Source organism: Argopecten irradians, chromosome 4 (assembly GCF_041381155.1).
Source record: "Argopecten irradians isolate NY chromosome 4, Ai_NY, whole genome shotgun sequence".
In the NCBI taxonomy this organism is placed as follows: domain Eukaryota; kingdom Metazoa; phylum Mollusca; class Bivalvia; order Pectinida; family Pectinidae; genus Argopecten; species Argopecten irradians.
Window position 1 is genome coordinate 42,711,122 of NC_091137.1, and position 15,630 is coordinate 42,726,751.

At 36.1% G+C, this 15,630-nt stretch overlaps 1 protein-coding gene and 1 pseudogene across 1 annotated transcript; one reads left to right on the forward strand and one right to left on the reverse strand.

Annotated features, from left to right (window-relative positions):
• Positions 1-417: 417 nt before the first annotated feature.
• LOC138321739 (innexin-11-like) lies at positions 418-3,451 on the reverse strand (annotated as a pseudogene).
• Positions 3,452-4,726: 1,275 nt separating this feature from the next.
• Positions 4,727-15,408, forward strand: LOC138321740 (adenylate kinase 8-like). The gene is made up of 10 exons (XM_069265660.1): positions 4,727-4,925; positions 6,923-7,007; positions 7,479-7,642; positions 8,350-8,500; positions 9,113-9,184; positions 10,687-10,887; positions 11,031-11,162; positions 13,245-13,334; positions 14,019-14,160; positions 14,477-15,408. Exons 1-10 carry the CDS (start codon positions 4,842-4,844, stop codon positions 14,790-14,792), a joined length of 1,437 nt encoding a protein of 478 aa, XP_069121761.1. The 5' UTR covers positions 4,727-4,841; the 3' UTR covers positions 14,793-15,408.
• The last annotated feature ends 222 nt before the right edge of the window (positions 15,409-15,630 follow it).

Below are 15,630 nucleotides of genomic sequence, written 5' to 3' on the forward strand. Positions count from 1 at the left end.
CCCGAGCCAAAGTCACGCACGTTAAACAAATGAACTACATAACCACTGCGAAGGTGATAAAATGATTTTGAGGCAAGATAATTCACCTAATAAGGTAAACAAACTATAGTCAGAGCGATTTGAGCAGTTATAGACAAAAGTTGCATTACTCTACGAGCAAGGGACAGGGTTCGGCATACAAGAAGTTCGACCACAATGTGTAATGGCGGACAGCGAGCGAGTTTGAAAATTTCACACACATGTCACCACCATGGGCTTTTCAGGCACATCACAGTAAAACCGACTGATCTAAATTCCATTAGAACTGGGTTTTTCCGATATATGTACAAATTTTAATGTTCTCTTAGAATGAATTGTCCCTTTAATAATTCGTTATACTTTTCCTTAGCTCGGGCTAACAGCTACGTACACGCAGGCTACAGTTTCATGGCCGGGATGTGTAGGATCACAATTTTTTTTTATTTTGAAATCAAATAAATAAAAACTTGAATTAACAAAATCAACGTCGATCTACACAGTGCTCTATGAAAGGGTAGCCTTTGATTTCCACTTTCAAGACCAGATGTCGACATCTTTTAGTTTAGATGTCGACATCAATAACTGACAAGTCGGTGTCACACCCGAGCATAAACACATTAATCGCCGAGCTACCGACGACTGTCTACATAAATATCTTGGAATCATTATGTGGGCATGTACATGTGGTAAGTCGACATATTCTTCTGTTTATGTCGACATCTTCCGATATGATGTCGACTTAATGCCTTAACGATGTCGACATTATTAAGTCGTAAGTCGGCAAATCGATGGCAGACATATGCTACTACATGTATGGTACAAGCACTGACTTCAGTTTTCTATATTCAAAGATAGTGGCTATTTCACATGATTTGCGCATGTGTAACAGGAAGGCGACAAGTCGACAACTCGACAACACGATAAGTCGACAACACGACAACTCGACAACACGACAAGCCGACATTTTACCGCGACAACACGAGATTCTGTACGCGCTAATTAGAGTGTTTGAAATGTCGACTTGTCGTGTTGTCGACTTGTCGTCTTGTCATGTTGTCGACTTGTCGCGGTTCGAAAACGCGACAAGACGACATTTTAACTGTTAAATATCTGGTTGTCGCAGTTTGAGACCGCGACAACTCGACAAGGCGACAACACGACAAGGCGACAACACAACAACACGAGATGGCCGTAATCAGCCACCATAACAGGTAGATGACTGCGTCCCTGACCAGGTGTTCAGAAGAAGCTTCACCAATCGCCTTTAATATAAACACTCCGTCCTCCGTTATTTCTGATCCCGCACACCTGTAGCCCGAGTGACTCTGGCCCTGACACCAGACTTAGACATTATGACAGATAGATGTCTGACTTAGGGCACACCAGGGACCTTAGACATTATGACAGATAGATGTCTGACTTAGGGCCCCTAAGGCCAGAAATCTATCTGTCATAATGTCTAAGTCTGGTGTTCAGGGCCAGAGTCTCTGGGGCTAGCAAAACCTGCTGATGTCTGCGTCAGAGGAGGTGGGGACACTTCATTAGACATATACAGGTAACTCTTGATGTATCTGTAAAAGAGTTTGGGAAGGATGTAAACATGGTTTATGCTAGCTTTTTTATGGTTAAAACTGTTCAATTAATTGTTTTTCTTACAAATGTTAGCATTGTAAATTTGACTTCAAAGCGGTGTGATTAGCTATGTACAATGCTCTCACTGTTCAAGTGGTTTGACATAATCGACTTTCTTCTTCCATTGCATCCTCGATATTCCCAGGGGTTCCGATCACTTTCGATCTCTACACCCCTGGATTATCTCAAAGTAAATCTGGAGACAACAGAACAGAACAGGTAATTTAGTCGTTTGAGCCGTATAACGGTACACTGTGGTTGACTGTGTGGCTTTGATGTTAGGCGTCGGTCTCTCTGCAGTCTTCAAAGGAAATCTTTGCTGGCCTGTGATTGGTCAAATGTTTTCCGCTGAGCTGCCTTCAATTTCACTATGAGATACATTCTGTAGTCCAGGGGTGTAGAGATCGTAAGTGATCGGAATCCCTGGGGTATCGAAGATGCTTCCATTGTGTCCATAGAAGACACCTCACTTATTTCGTTTCTCTTGATTCTGTCAAATAGTTCGATAAAGTTTAACTTTAACAGTTACGTGAATTACGTTAACATGTCTGCAAGATCAATACATAATCTATCACCTTAGAAGATCTATCACATGATCACCAGATCATTACACGATCTATCACATGATCACCAGATCATTACACGGTCTATCACATGATCACCAGATCATTACAGGATATATCAGACGATCTATCACATGATCACCAGATTTACAGGATATATCACACATTTACTAGATCATTACAAGATATAATCATATGATCACAAGATCACTACAGGATCTACTTACCGTTTCCTGAAGATGGGTTCGAGGACTGTTAGTAACTGTAATACACCACTCAGAGCCGTTATAACAGTGACCACCACAAACCACAGCCAGAGGACACACAGAATCATTTTGTAGAAGTGCATCAGATCATCTGTGTTACCAAGGATACACTGTACAGCGTAACTGCTGACTGTGGCCAACTTTCGGATTTCAAAATCACACAATACTATTCTAACGGGTGTGGAATCAAATATATCCCACGCTTCTGTTTGTTTGATGACAATGTTGCTAAGCACTTGCTGCCCGAATGAAGAGTGATTTCCAGATGTCAGAATGCCATCCATGACCGATTTCTGTATGATGACGTTGATGAAGTATAGAAGTTTGGTGAACAGAAAGAGCAAGGTTAACCATCCCCAAGGACAACCCTTCATCACAGTGGTGTCTATCCAACTTTTCAGATACCGACCAACCTGTCGCCCCATCTGGGCTCGGTCGGCCATATTGAGGGTCTCATACCCGTCTGTTAGTCCGGATATTTTTTGTAAATCTGAATCCCACGAGTCCCTGTCCTGCCGATAATACAACTTCCGGAAGTTTGAACAACAATGCCTGTACAATGAGGATGAGTGACAACCAGTGCCATTTTAACTTGAACGGTTCCATGTCATTTTGTCGTTTTGGACCTCCTCAATTACAGAATGAAAATGGCTATCCGGATGGCTGCATACTTGGTTGGTATATGCAACCACTGAAAATTGAGGCGGAGTCCAACATGTGACAGAATTGTAGCTGGAAACTTGGATGAAGAACGTCACCAACGCAAACAGGTCAAGAATGACCACTGTCCAAGTACTGTTGAATCTTCCACATTGGTCATTCAAACTGGACTGAGTCAAATATCGAAGAAAAGACTGCCAAACCATGTTACCGCGTCGTTCACCTGTGCAAATGATTCATTAATAGTAAAGTTTACGAATTAAACAAGTACAGTATAAGATATAAAGCACACGAGAAAAAGATTTAGGTACATACAAATTTACCTCAATTACATGAATAATTCAGTTGGGAAAATCCAAGTCATATATTGTTCGGGATACCTGATATGTATGTGTGTTCGGTAGTATTAACTGGAAACGGAAGTTAATTATTTAAGTTTTTATTTGTGTGTCTGATCCGATACCGGGTCACTGTAGTGGGTCTCATTCAAGTGAATCATTTTCAGACTGGTGTTTCAGGACTGTTATTACTCATAAGTATAGTCTAGTACCTGCACAAACATGCAAAAATAGGTCACTCTTTGTTAATTGTTCTACAATTTTTATTCTGTGTAAATTAGTTTCCAAATTAACATCCGAGAATACACTTTTTTGGTGACTTGAGTGCTCTTTTAACATTTAAATTCAATTTCAAATAATTTTTAATCTATATAAGAGGGAAGGATAATCTTAATTTGTATGTTTTGAGTTTGAGATACTGAAATACATTTCTTTCCAATACATTTGATACATGTATCTGATATTAAAAAAAGAAACTGTTTGTTTCACCCATGAGCATATTTAGTTATTAGCCTTTTTGTACTGTTAGGGAATATGCAAGAATAGAAATATGTACTTAATTTATAGTGTATATGTTAGTTTACAAAATTTCATCACTAATTGTTATTGTATTATGGTATATATGACCAATTTTGAAATTACAGTCAAATTGGGCAAATGTAGATTTTTAGAACGTTTTCTCTGACTTCATTTCAGCCTATGCAACTTTTTTTCCCGGATTTCATTTTTAAAGTATTTTTTATAAGATTATTCCTATAGCTTTTTTTTTAATGTGGACAAACTCGATAACATGCCATATACATATATGTTGGAGCAAATCCGATACACTTAAAAATCAATCTATAGTCAAAATAATTAGAAGGTATCAATATAAATGAGTATGAAATTAAAAAAAATGAAGTACCTTTCATTAACAAACATGTCAAAAAAAATACATATAGATCTACATGTATGTTCAAAAGGAGAACACAACGGGTCCCCTTGCCACATTCCCAAAGTATTGTTAGAAAACATAATTTTAGAACCTTATTTGTACCTTTAAAAAAAATACAAAATACTTAAAAAAACACATTCAAATTAGTAATAAGTAGAAATGTACCTAGAGCTTAAATGCTGCAAAATTTGAATAAAAAAATCAAAGCGTGGGACACCTTTCGTTCAGTCAGTAATCCGGATTTTCTGATATCCCATTCAAATATTAGTGTTCGCGGCTTTTAAAATAAGCCAATGAAAATGCTCGTTACAAGTTACCGCTCCACCTGCCAAAACATAGCAACCATTGACGCCAACAACATCAACGCTGGTCAACGTGAAAAGACTGCATGCACATTGCCGTTTAGATAATCGTTTCTTAAATTACAATCATGGATCAAACAAAACGACCATTATTGATTCCTCCGGAGTTTAGCACTTATGCCGAAAAACATGGAATTTTCGAAATGTACAAGGTAAATTAATTCTGAACTAGCCGTACATGATGTACTGCAGTACACATGTCTCAAGCAGCTGATAGTGATAGCTACTGTGGTGGAGGTGCATGATAACGTTAGGCTTACATTGTATCTGTCAAGTTTGTGGAAGTCAGTGTGGTTACTCATCGTAATTCAGCAAAATGCCTAAGAAGTTATGAAATATACTAAATTGTTATCGACAGAAAGAAAGGCTCTTTATTATTACATGTACTGAGTATCTAACTTACATGTAATAAAACTCAGGCCTCTGATCGATAAACAGCAAGTACAGATTGTATAATTCTAGAATTAGCACACCAAAAGAAATTAAAGTAAAACATTTGCCATCATCAAATATATTAATTATTCAGTTTGGTATAATGGTAATTGACTTTTTTTTTTAATTAACTGACTACATCCGTTTTTGCCCTCAACCAACAGCTAGTTTCCTGTTGCCTGTGTAGCAGGTTTTATAGTGTTGTTTTCTAGCTTCATGCTATAGGGAATTTCCCTTTAGCTGAGTCAAAAGAGTGATGGACCAGTAAGTTTTAGGTCGTGGGTTCAAGCTCTGATGATAGCACACTTTTCTCGCCTCTTACATTTGGTGCCATAGACCACTTGAAGTGTAAGCTATTGTATATGAGATTGAGAGGCTTCGTTGGAGAATGTGGGTTGGTTTATTTTGAAAAAAATGGTCAAAAATAAAAGGCGGAAGTATTGTAGAAAGATTTTTAAAACTCTAGATGCCTCACATTAGGGGAATTTACCTTTAGCTCAGTAAGTAGAGCGGCGGACCAGTAAGTTAGGGGTCACAGGTTCAAGCCCAATTGGCGGCACCCTACTCTCACCTTGTTACACTTCAGACTGTGCTACAATGTACTTCAGGTAAAAAATATACCGTATTTTCCCTAATGATGGCGCCAGGTGTGGGTAAATGGCCGAAGGGGGGGGGGGCGCGCCGTTAATTGAGACCATTTTTAGATATTTTTTTCTGAAACAGACTATAGTCATCTTGCTTTTAGTTTTGTATTTTTCTGAAACTTACTATAACCAACTTACGTTTTGAAGTCAAGAAAGTATTGAAACTACATAATAATGAAGAAATGTATGCTCCAGAAGTATTAAACATGGGTTAAATATGTCTGTTTCACAGAATTTTGGCATTTCATGCTAGTCTGTTTGTTTACCATGCGTAAACAAAATGGCGGATGGTGCTTTCGATCACTACTTTCGTTTTGTAGCAGTTGGGAAATACTGACATGAGCACACAACAAAATGCTTAGAAATGATAACATTCCTGTTATTTAGGAAACTTTATCATAGATATACAGTAAGTATTCATAAAACCTGTATAGACATCGCTAAAATGTTGTTGCCAGTTAGTCTTCATTCATACACGTGTGTGGGGCATTCAAGTGACACGTTTTTTTTTTTAACATGGTGTCTCGCTGTTTCTATGTGTAAACACTTGGCAAAGATGTCCAAAGTTGTCCAATGCAATAAATTCAGTGCTTATACAAGGTGAACGGATATCTGTTAAGCATCAGATTGATATGAAACAGTATTTTATTAGTGTCTGCTAAGACAAATCGTCACAATCTGGCACAAAAATTGTATGAAATTAGTTGATTTTTTTCAGCAAAAAACGTGGGGGCGCCCTTATTAGAGGAGACACTCTTAATAGGGAAAAATACGGTAACTGTTTCTGAAGTACCTATAAAATAAATATGCTATGTTTCCAGACTCTCTATTTAAAAGCAAGAACATTATCAGGAATAATTGGGAATCTATATTTACTGTCAAATGATGAAACAGTACATTAACTTAGTATCCTAAACTCTAAATATTTATACCTGGTATGTACCATCCTCGGAAACCCGGTGTCTAAACTTCACTACGCTCCATTCATCCAATGTAGTGTATGCTGATTATGTGGGTAACCTAACAATGAGTATATAAATGTAATTCAAATGTATGTTATCTTTAATCAACAGAAACTGATGGAACAGTTGATAATTAACAAGCCTGCTGATCCAGTGGCATTTCTTATTGACTTACTGAAGAGAGATACCCATGACGGTAAGAAATCAGCTGTCAAGTCATATAAAATTGATAAATTGATTGTCAGAATAAATTTGAAAAGCCCCCAATCTGTACTCTTTTAATTAAGAGGAATACAGTCTTGAAAGTTTGTATACCTGAAGTTTGCTATATTTCCCCAATTGGGCCCTGCCCTTCAGGCCCCAGGCCCGAGAGTACAGACCCACCATTTATATAAAATTGGTTACCCTTCACCCTAGTAGGTTGCTGACCATATGACCTGAAAAGATTGTGCAGACACCATTTCTTTTAATAATTCTTGTTTGAATATCACGTATAAAAAAATCTTGACATTTGGAAACCTGAACTTTGTATTTTCATGCATTAATAATTTCTTCTTCTTATTTTTGTACTATTATTTTTTTTGTGTGTGAAAACTTTCTATTATACTGTCATTGAAGATAAATTGTTTGTACAAAATGTGTGAATCTTATTCCTTTGTATTTGAAGTTCCACAAGTGATCATCATTGGGCCTCCTGCCTCTGGTAAGAAGACCATTTCTAAGATGTGTGCAACCAAACTGAGAACAGCCCACCTTACAACAGAGAATCTCATCAGTGAGGCTGAAACAGACCTTAAGATGAAGATGTTGGATCTACAGAAGAAAAAACAAGTGAGTTATAGCCTCTTACTTAGATACTATAAATTCAAATAAATATGACGTTTTTGAGATCCCAAAACAACGTAATTAAAGTACAATTTACTGTCAAATAGTCCCACCTTACAGTGATGTTAAATCATACTTTACCCACATTGTTTTGGAATCTCGAATCCTGGTATTGATACAGAAAAACCCTGCCAACTCGATCAGCTGGGGACCATGTCACTTGAGGAATGCAGGGTATTCAAATTACCAAAGCCTGGTTGTTGACAATCAGTAATATTATGGACAAAAACTTGTCATGAAATAGATGGCTTTAGTACCATTATATATGAAGGAAAGCAGATATATTACTATTTGAAGAATGGGGGTTATTTGACAAATAGAGGTTTGATCGTGATCATGCAAAATTGGTGGTTTGATATAATTACATGTAATATATACGGGTTTTGTTGGAACCATGCATTCAGTTCTAAGAATAGGAGAGAGGTTTAAAGAATGCAAGTTCGAGTTAGAGGGGTTTTACTGTATTTGTTATGGAGAGAGATGTTCTTTAAGGACAAGTTAGCATTAAATTTTGTAAGTTATGACAATTTGATTAAAAATGTAAATGTATTTAAATTTTCTGTTGATCTGGCATGTAACCTCTGATTCATGTTTTCCTGTTGTTTGACCTTGAACTGAAAATTTATATCCCTATTTCTACCTTCCCGTTATAGCCAATTCCGACAGATATCTGGGTGAAGGTGATAGAAGCCCGAGTCAAACTTCCTGACTGTGTGAAGAAAGGCTGGGTGATGGAAGGATTCCCTCAGACCCGCGAACAGGCCTTGGCTATACAGGCTATAGGCATACACCCAAAACATTGTGGTACGTAGCAGGGTAATAGAGTCATTCAGTATGAGGGCATTCCAGGTATATTGTTATACTTGTCTGACCTATTCTGTCTCCTCCGGCCCCACTTTAGATATACCATTATGTTTCACAAACAATTCTAGTTAAATCAATACTTAGTTTGACATATAGAAATAATTATACCCCACTTTCCCATCTCTGTCCATGTGTCCAAACATGATTCATCAACTCTTCCCTCTAAACTACTGGAGCGATTTCAACTAAACTTTCAGGCAGTAACCCTTTTACAGTGTAGTGATATATATTGCGATGTGCGTAATCTATGTCAGAACAAAATACTTCCAACTTTTTTAGAGTTATGCCCCTTTGGTACAAAACAGCGGTGTATATGTTTTCCTCTTAAACAACAGTTCTAGTTTTTTATTTGTGGTTGTAAATACATCTGTATTACATGTAAAAGTTAAAGCATTCACTTAACACACCAGACAGAAGCTCTGAGAAATATGACCATGGTACCATAGCTACCTCCACTAGAATTTTAAAAATTTATGGAATGCTTATTCTTTATTTCTTTAATTATTTAATCAAATCTTTATTAATTATCCTTAATTTCATATTTCTTTACAGTCCTGTTAGATGCTCCAGACACAGTTCTGATAGAAAGAGCCCATGGAAAGAGAGTGGATCCAAAAACTGGAGGTTAGTATATGTAGAGTTATGTCCCCTTACTTAAATACAACATGTTAATCACTGTATAAAAATATAATATAAATGATATTGGGGATGTCGCTTTGTTTTAAGAACAAATTAGCATGCATGACTATATGTAAACACCACTTTGCCATAAATAGCAAGTTCAGAAATATATGTTATAACCATTTATTAAATTTTTGAAGTATATACTTCAAATTACTTCAAATCCATATGAATACAGGGCTCGAATTTCAGGCTGTTTTACTTGCTTTTTGCAAGGAGATATATCATAATAGCAAGTAAAAAAAATATGCACTTGCTTATTTTAGCAAGTGGTTTTTATCAGGGACAACTGTAAAAATGACATAATGATGGTAAAAAATGTTTTAATGGAAATTATGGGGGCCCAGTTCTTACAATAATGTTGTTGAAATACATTATGTACTTATACACCTCACATCATCATGCAAAAATAAAGGATTTTATTTATAACAAAACTGTAATTTAAATATGGATATAATTATATAGTAAAAATATATTTTAGCAAGTAAAAATTTAGGGCACTTGCTATTTTTAGTGACCAAAAATGTAAAATTCGAGCCCTGGAATATGCCAAGTAAAGTACAACATGCACGCTTACACTAGTGCATATGTATATATATATGCCATAGTAATGTTCATTCCTCATCAGGACGTCTGTATTTTGTTTATAAAAAATTGTTTTGTTGGTCCTCAGATGTTCTTTATAACTGAATAGCAAATTATTTATATGCATTTATTTGGTGTCTGAATAATACAGACTTCATTCATGATGCACACAATCATATAAGTTCACACAAAACCATGCATCACTTGGTAGCGACTTTAGACATGTGATCAGTATACACAGTGTCATACATGTATAATAAGATTATATAGGTCATTTTTTTTTCGTTGGTTTTATCTTTAATGAAGATGTAGGAGACTTACATTGCTGGTTATTTTAATGGAATTGTGGAATATTTTAATAGAGGTGATGTATTTTAATGGAAATGATTATTTAACGGACTAGTGTTGAAATTAATGGAGAAAATGTACTTTATGGAGCTGATGTATTTTGATGGAGATTGTATTTCAATGGAGGTGATCTATTTTAATGGATTTGATATATTTTAATGGAGATGATGTATTTCAATGGATGTGATGTACATTATGTATTTTAATGGATATGATTATTTTAATGGAGGTGATGTAATTAAATGGAGGTGATATATTTTAATGGAGATGTATCTTAATGGAGGTGATGTACAATGTATTTCAATGGATGTGATGTATTTCAAAGGATGTGATTTAATGGAGATGATGTATGTAAATGGATATGATGTATTTTAATGGAGAGATGTGTTTCAATGGATGTGATGTATTTTAATGGATAATATGTATGTAAAGGATATGATGTATTTTAATGGAGGTGATGTATTTTAATCGAGATGGATTTTAATAAAGATGAAAAATATGTATTTTATTAGATATTTACCACACAACCTTTGACTGGCCGTCCTCTACGGAGGTGCAGAGTCGTCTGGAGGAAGCTGAGGGGTACGGTGAGGAGGACATGGTCGCCAAATTGATTGAATACCACAGGCATATTGATGGCATTCTATCATGCTTCACCAAGGGACTCAAAACTGTTAACGCTGATCAGCCGCAGGCAGATGTCTTCCTTCAAGGTTTGTTTAAGCTTCTATAATTAAGTTATATATTGTAATCCTAATATAATCATGATTTTGATAGATCACTAGAATGTGTAGGTTTTGTAATTAAGTATTCATCTGTAACAGTTATTATAAGATTTAACTTTCTTCTTTTACAGTGTTTACCTACCTATGTGGCCAGGCGAGAACAAACGCCCCTCACACACCTCGAGTTGTTCTATTGGGTGCCACAGGATCAGGCAAAGGTGTACAAGCTTCTCTTTTGGCCACAAAATACAACCTTGTCAGTGGTAAGTGTAATTTTAAAGTCGAGCTACCAAATACAATCTTGTCAGTGGTAAGTGTAATGTTACTGTTGGGCCAAAAATACAACCTTGTTAGTGGTAAGTCTACGTTTACTGTCGGGCCACCAGATACAATCTTGTCAGTGGTAAGTGTAATTTTAAAGTCGAGCCACCAAATACAATCTTGTCAGTGGTAAGTCTAATTTTACTGTCGGGCCACCAAATACAGCCTTGTCAGTGGTAAGTCTAATGTTACTGTTGGGCCAAAAATACAACCTTGTTAGTGGTAAGTCTAATTTTACGGTCGGGCCTCCAGATACAACCTTGTCAGTGGTAAGTGTAATGTTACTGTCGGGCCACCAAATACAACCTTGTCAGTGGTAAGTGTAATGTTACTGTCGGGTCACCAAATACAACCTTGTCAGTGGTAAGTGTAATTTTACTGTCGGGCCACCAGATACAACCTTGTCAGTGGTAAGTCTAATGTTACTGTTGGGCCACCAGATACAACCTTGTCAGTGGTAAGTGTAATTTTACTGTCGGGCCACCAAATACAACCTTGTCAGTGGTAAGTCTAATTTTACTGTCGGGCCACCAAATACAACCTTGTCAGTGGTAAGTCTAATGTTACTGTTGGGCCAAAAATACAACATTGTCAGTGGTTAGTGTAATTTTACTGTCAGACCACCAGATACAACCTTGTCAGTGGTAAGTCTAATGTTACCGTTGGGCCACCAGATACAACCTTGTCAGTGGTAAGTGTAATTTTACTGTCGGGCCACCAAATACAACCTTGTCAGTGGTAAGTCTAATTTTACTGTCGGGCCACCAAATACAACTTTGCCGGGTGGTAAGTCTAATTTTACTGTTGGGCCACCAAATACAACCTTGTCAGTGGTAAGTCTAATTTTACTGTTGGGCCACCAAATACAACTTTGTTAGTGGTAAGTTAATTTTACTGTCGGGCTACCAAATACAACCTTGTCAGTGGTAAGTGTAATTTTACTGTCGGGCCATCAAATACAACCTTGTCAGTGGTAAGTCTAATTTTACTGTCGGGCCATCAAATACAATCTTGTCAGTGGTAAGTCTAATTTTACTGTCGGGCCACCTAATATTTATAACCTTGTCAATGGTAAGTTTTATTTTACTGCCGGGCCATCAAATACAATCTTGTCAATGGGTAAGTGTATTTTTACTGTCGGGCCACCAATTATAACCTTGTCAGTGGTAAGTCTAATGTTAGGTAGCAGTGTACAGTAAGACCGAATGGCCATGGGTGAGATTTTTACTTAGCAGAAAGCCCCTGTTTTATTATATGCATTAAAAATTTTTTTAGAAAATGTATATGCAGGCTTCATATTTGCATAAAGAAATTCCTCAAAATGGGTTCGAGATAAATGGTTTAGAGTTTATCCGAATGTGCGTCTAAGATGGAAAAACTCAATACTGTAGCAGCAGAAATTAATAGCCGGGGTACGAGGTAAGATTGCTCAAAAGTTTAAAGATATACCTATGTCAAAATAGGCTCAGTTCCGCTATCACGGCAGTGATTCTTGGTTTTAAACTGTGTTCAAGAAAAAAAATTCTCCTAGAGGGGGTGTAATTTTGGGTTGAAAATCCCAATTTTTTGCATTAAAAAAAAATTTGGTTACCATGGTTTTTACAGGCTCACAAAACCACAAAAAGCAGACCTGTCCAAAAATGAACTCTGCATGACAATTGCAAATGTTGTGTAGATTAAAAATTTATATACTTTTATATAGATGTTAATAAGCTGTGTGTACATAATTAAAGCCTGAACTTTATTTTGCTGAATTTTTCAAATCTACTGTACACTGCCACCTTACTGTCGCGCCTCCAAATACAACCTTTCCAGTGGTAAGTCTAAATGTATAACTTAACTGTTGGACCAATGTATACAATCTTCATGGGGTTAAAATTTAATCTTGTTAAGTGAATAATTTAAGTTTCTCATTTTTGATCACTTAAAACAACCTTATTTATGGTGTTATTTATGATCATTTCATTTGATGTGACTAATAGTAAACAATTAATTAATAAACTGATTTGTGTTTTTTAATGCAGTATCGTGTGGCTCCTTGATCAAGCAAGCAATAGCAGACGAAACAAAGGAAGGACAGACAGCCATACCATACGTAAACAAAGACATGATGGGTAAGTTTGACCTTGATATTTGTATTTGATCTCAGATTGTTTAGTTCTGAACAAAGTCGAGTATTTTATTACAAAATATGTAGTTTGATAGTGAAAAGATGGGTAACTTAATTACTCTGACATACCCTGACTCTAAGTGGTCATTCAAATCTATGTTGAAGCTATGATCCTTTTTATTGCATCAATATCGTGAAATTGTATAGCAAATGTCAGTTACAAATCACATAATTCAATCTTGACCTTAGAATAATGAAAAATTAACCTTGACCTTAGATCATGATTGAATAGAATCTTGACCTTGATCTTTTTACCAGGCTAGTGTACTTTACATAAGGTGATCAATAACTTGTTCTTATATCATAAACTTTAATTACTAAATTATTAAATGTAAATGATTCCATAATGGCAAGAAATTGTCCTTATATTACAAGAATCAGATTTATAATACCAGGCTAGAAAAGCAGATGATTACAGCACCAAGTGCTACTGGACCCAAATAAATAAAGAGAAAGGCACATTAATATTTCTCTGTAGAGTTTGCTAATGACGCTTTTTTTAATGCGTTCGACCCCTGAAGTCACTTTTGAACTCTTCTTATCCAAAGGGTAGAAGAGTTCATTATGATTTTTCAGGGGTCAATAGGGGTTAAGGGAGAGAAACTGAAATATTATTTGTGTTGTACAGTGCCTGATGTGACAGTCATGGAGATCATTAGACAGCGACTCTCCCAGCTGGACTGTATGAGTAGAGGCTGGGTATTACATGGGTATCCTCGCACGAGGGAGCAGGCAGAGGCACTTACACAGGAAGGCTTTGTCCCTAACAGGTACGATGTCATCAAAGTAAACAATCTGTAATAGAATCTTACATGGTTCTGTCATGTAGACAGGGATATCTCTACCCGAGTGAAAATTTTTTGGCTGGTCAACCCGTTCTTTTTGTTATATCCTGAAACCAAATTTATTAAAGTTTAATTTTTAAAATTCACGAACATTAATTTAAAATAATAATGAATCAATTTGATTACTAGATCAGATATCAAAAAGTCTTAGTACAATGTAACACACTGAACCTGCTCCAGAACCTTGACAACTGAACAAAAACGAACAAATTCCAGACAATTACTTTTTGTGTTATTTCAGAGTATTCTTTTTGAATGTGCCGAATGATTCCGTAGTTGAACGTTTGACACTGCGAGCTACAGACCCTATCACTGGGGATCGTTACCACATGTTGTATAACCCACCACGCACCGAGGACGTAAAGGAAAGACTCCAGAAACACCCCAAAGACGAGTCTGAACAGGTCAACAAACGACTGGCTACCTACAACGCTTATGTGGAGGAAATTTCAGACTTTTATGTAGATGCGCAACACGTAAACGCTGATCAAGATCCCCATACTGTATTTGAGTGTATTGAAAGTATGATAGTCAATCCACTACCCAGAAAAGTATGATTCGGCTCAAGATTACGTATGACATTACAACTAACATTGAAAACTTATTTTAATTATTTGTTAAATATTACGAATGTGCTACTATCGACGAGTGCGTCTCTATCGGTACAATTGGAAATGGTTTAGATTAAACAACATCCTGGATTGTTGATTGTGCTGGATTCCACAAACTGGAGTTGTTTCACATTCGTTTTAATAATAATGACACTTTTTAGTGTCGAATATGTGACGATTATATAAGCATTATGCTGATGCATTTTACATTTATGTGATAAATTTGTTTTTAGTATGTTATTTGCTATTACATGTATATTCCTGCCTGGAGGGGCAATACAGTCCCCCGAGAAGATAATCAATATACAAAACATGTCGCTATTTTAGGCTTTTCAACTTACTTGTATTGTTTTGTCTACAACATTTAAAGGATGCGAATATTATTTAGGTTATATCCTTTTGTAACTTTATAAAATAGCATTTTCATATTGAATAATTTTGGAAATCAAAACTTCATAATTATTTGTTTGATTTATGTCGAAAAAGTTCACTTTTTAAAAATGGCCATGCTTCCAAGTTATTGTCTTGAAGGAAAACAAAATATTAAATCGATATTATGCCATTTCATTGCCTTTGCTGTTTATTGTCGGAACACTAAATTCATGAATGTGATTTATAAAAAGTATTTTTGGCTGGTGTAGGTTTTGTTTTACTCAAACTCATTTTTCTGTTGAGGTCACACCTTAATTTTGTATCGTAATATTTATTGATCGAGATACCTGGAATACCTGGAATACCAAATTATAAAGATACTCACTAAATGCTCCCAGATTCACATATTATC

Excerpts from the sequence above, each read along its gene's own strand:
- LOC138321740 (XM_069265660.1), top strand. The coding sequence starts at position 4,842 with ATGGATCAAACAAAACGACCATTATTGATTCCTCCGGAGTTTAGCACT. Across the intron at positions 4,926-6,922 it reads GAATTTTCGAAATGTACAAG|AAACTGATGGAACAGTTGAT; the intron begins GTAAATTAATTC and ends TTTAATCAACAG. Across the intron at positions 8,501-9,112 it reads CATACACCCAAAACATTGTG|TCCTGTTAGATGCTCCAGAC; the intron begins GTACGTAGCAGG and ends ATTTCTTTACAG.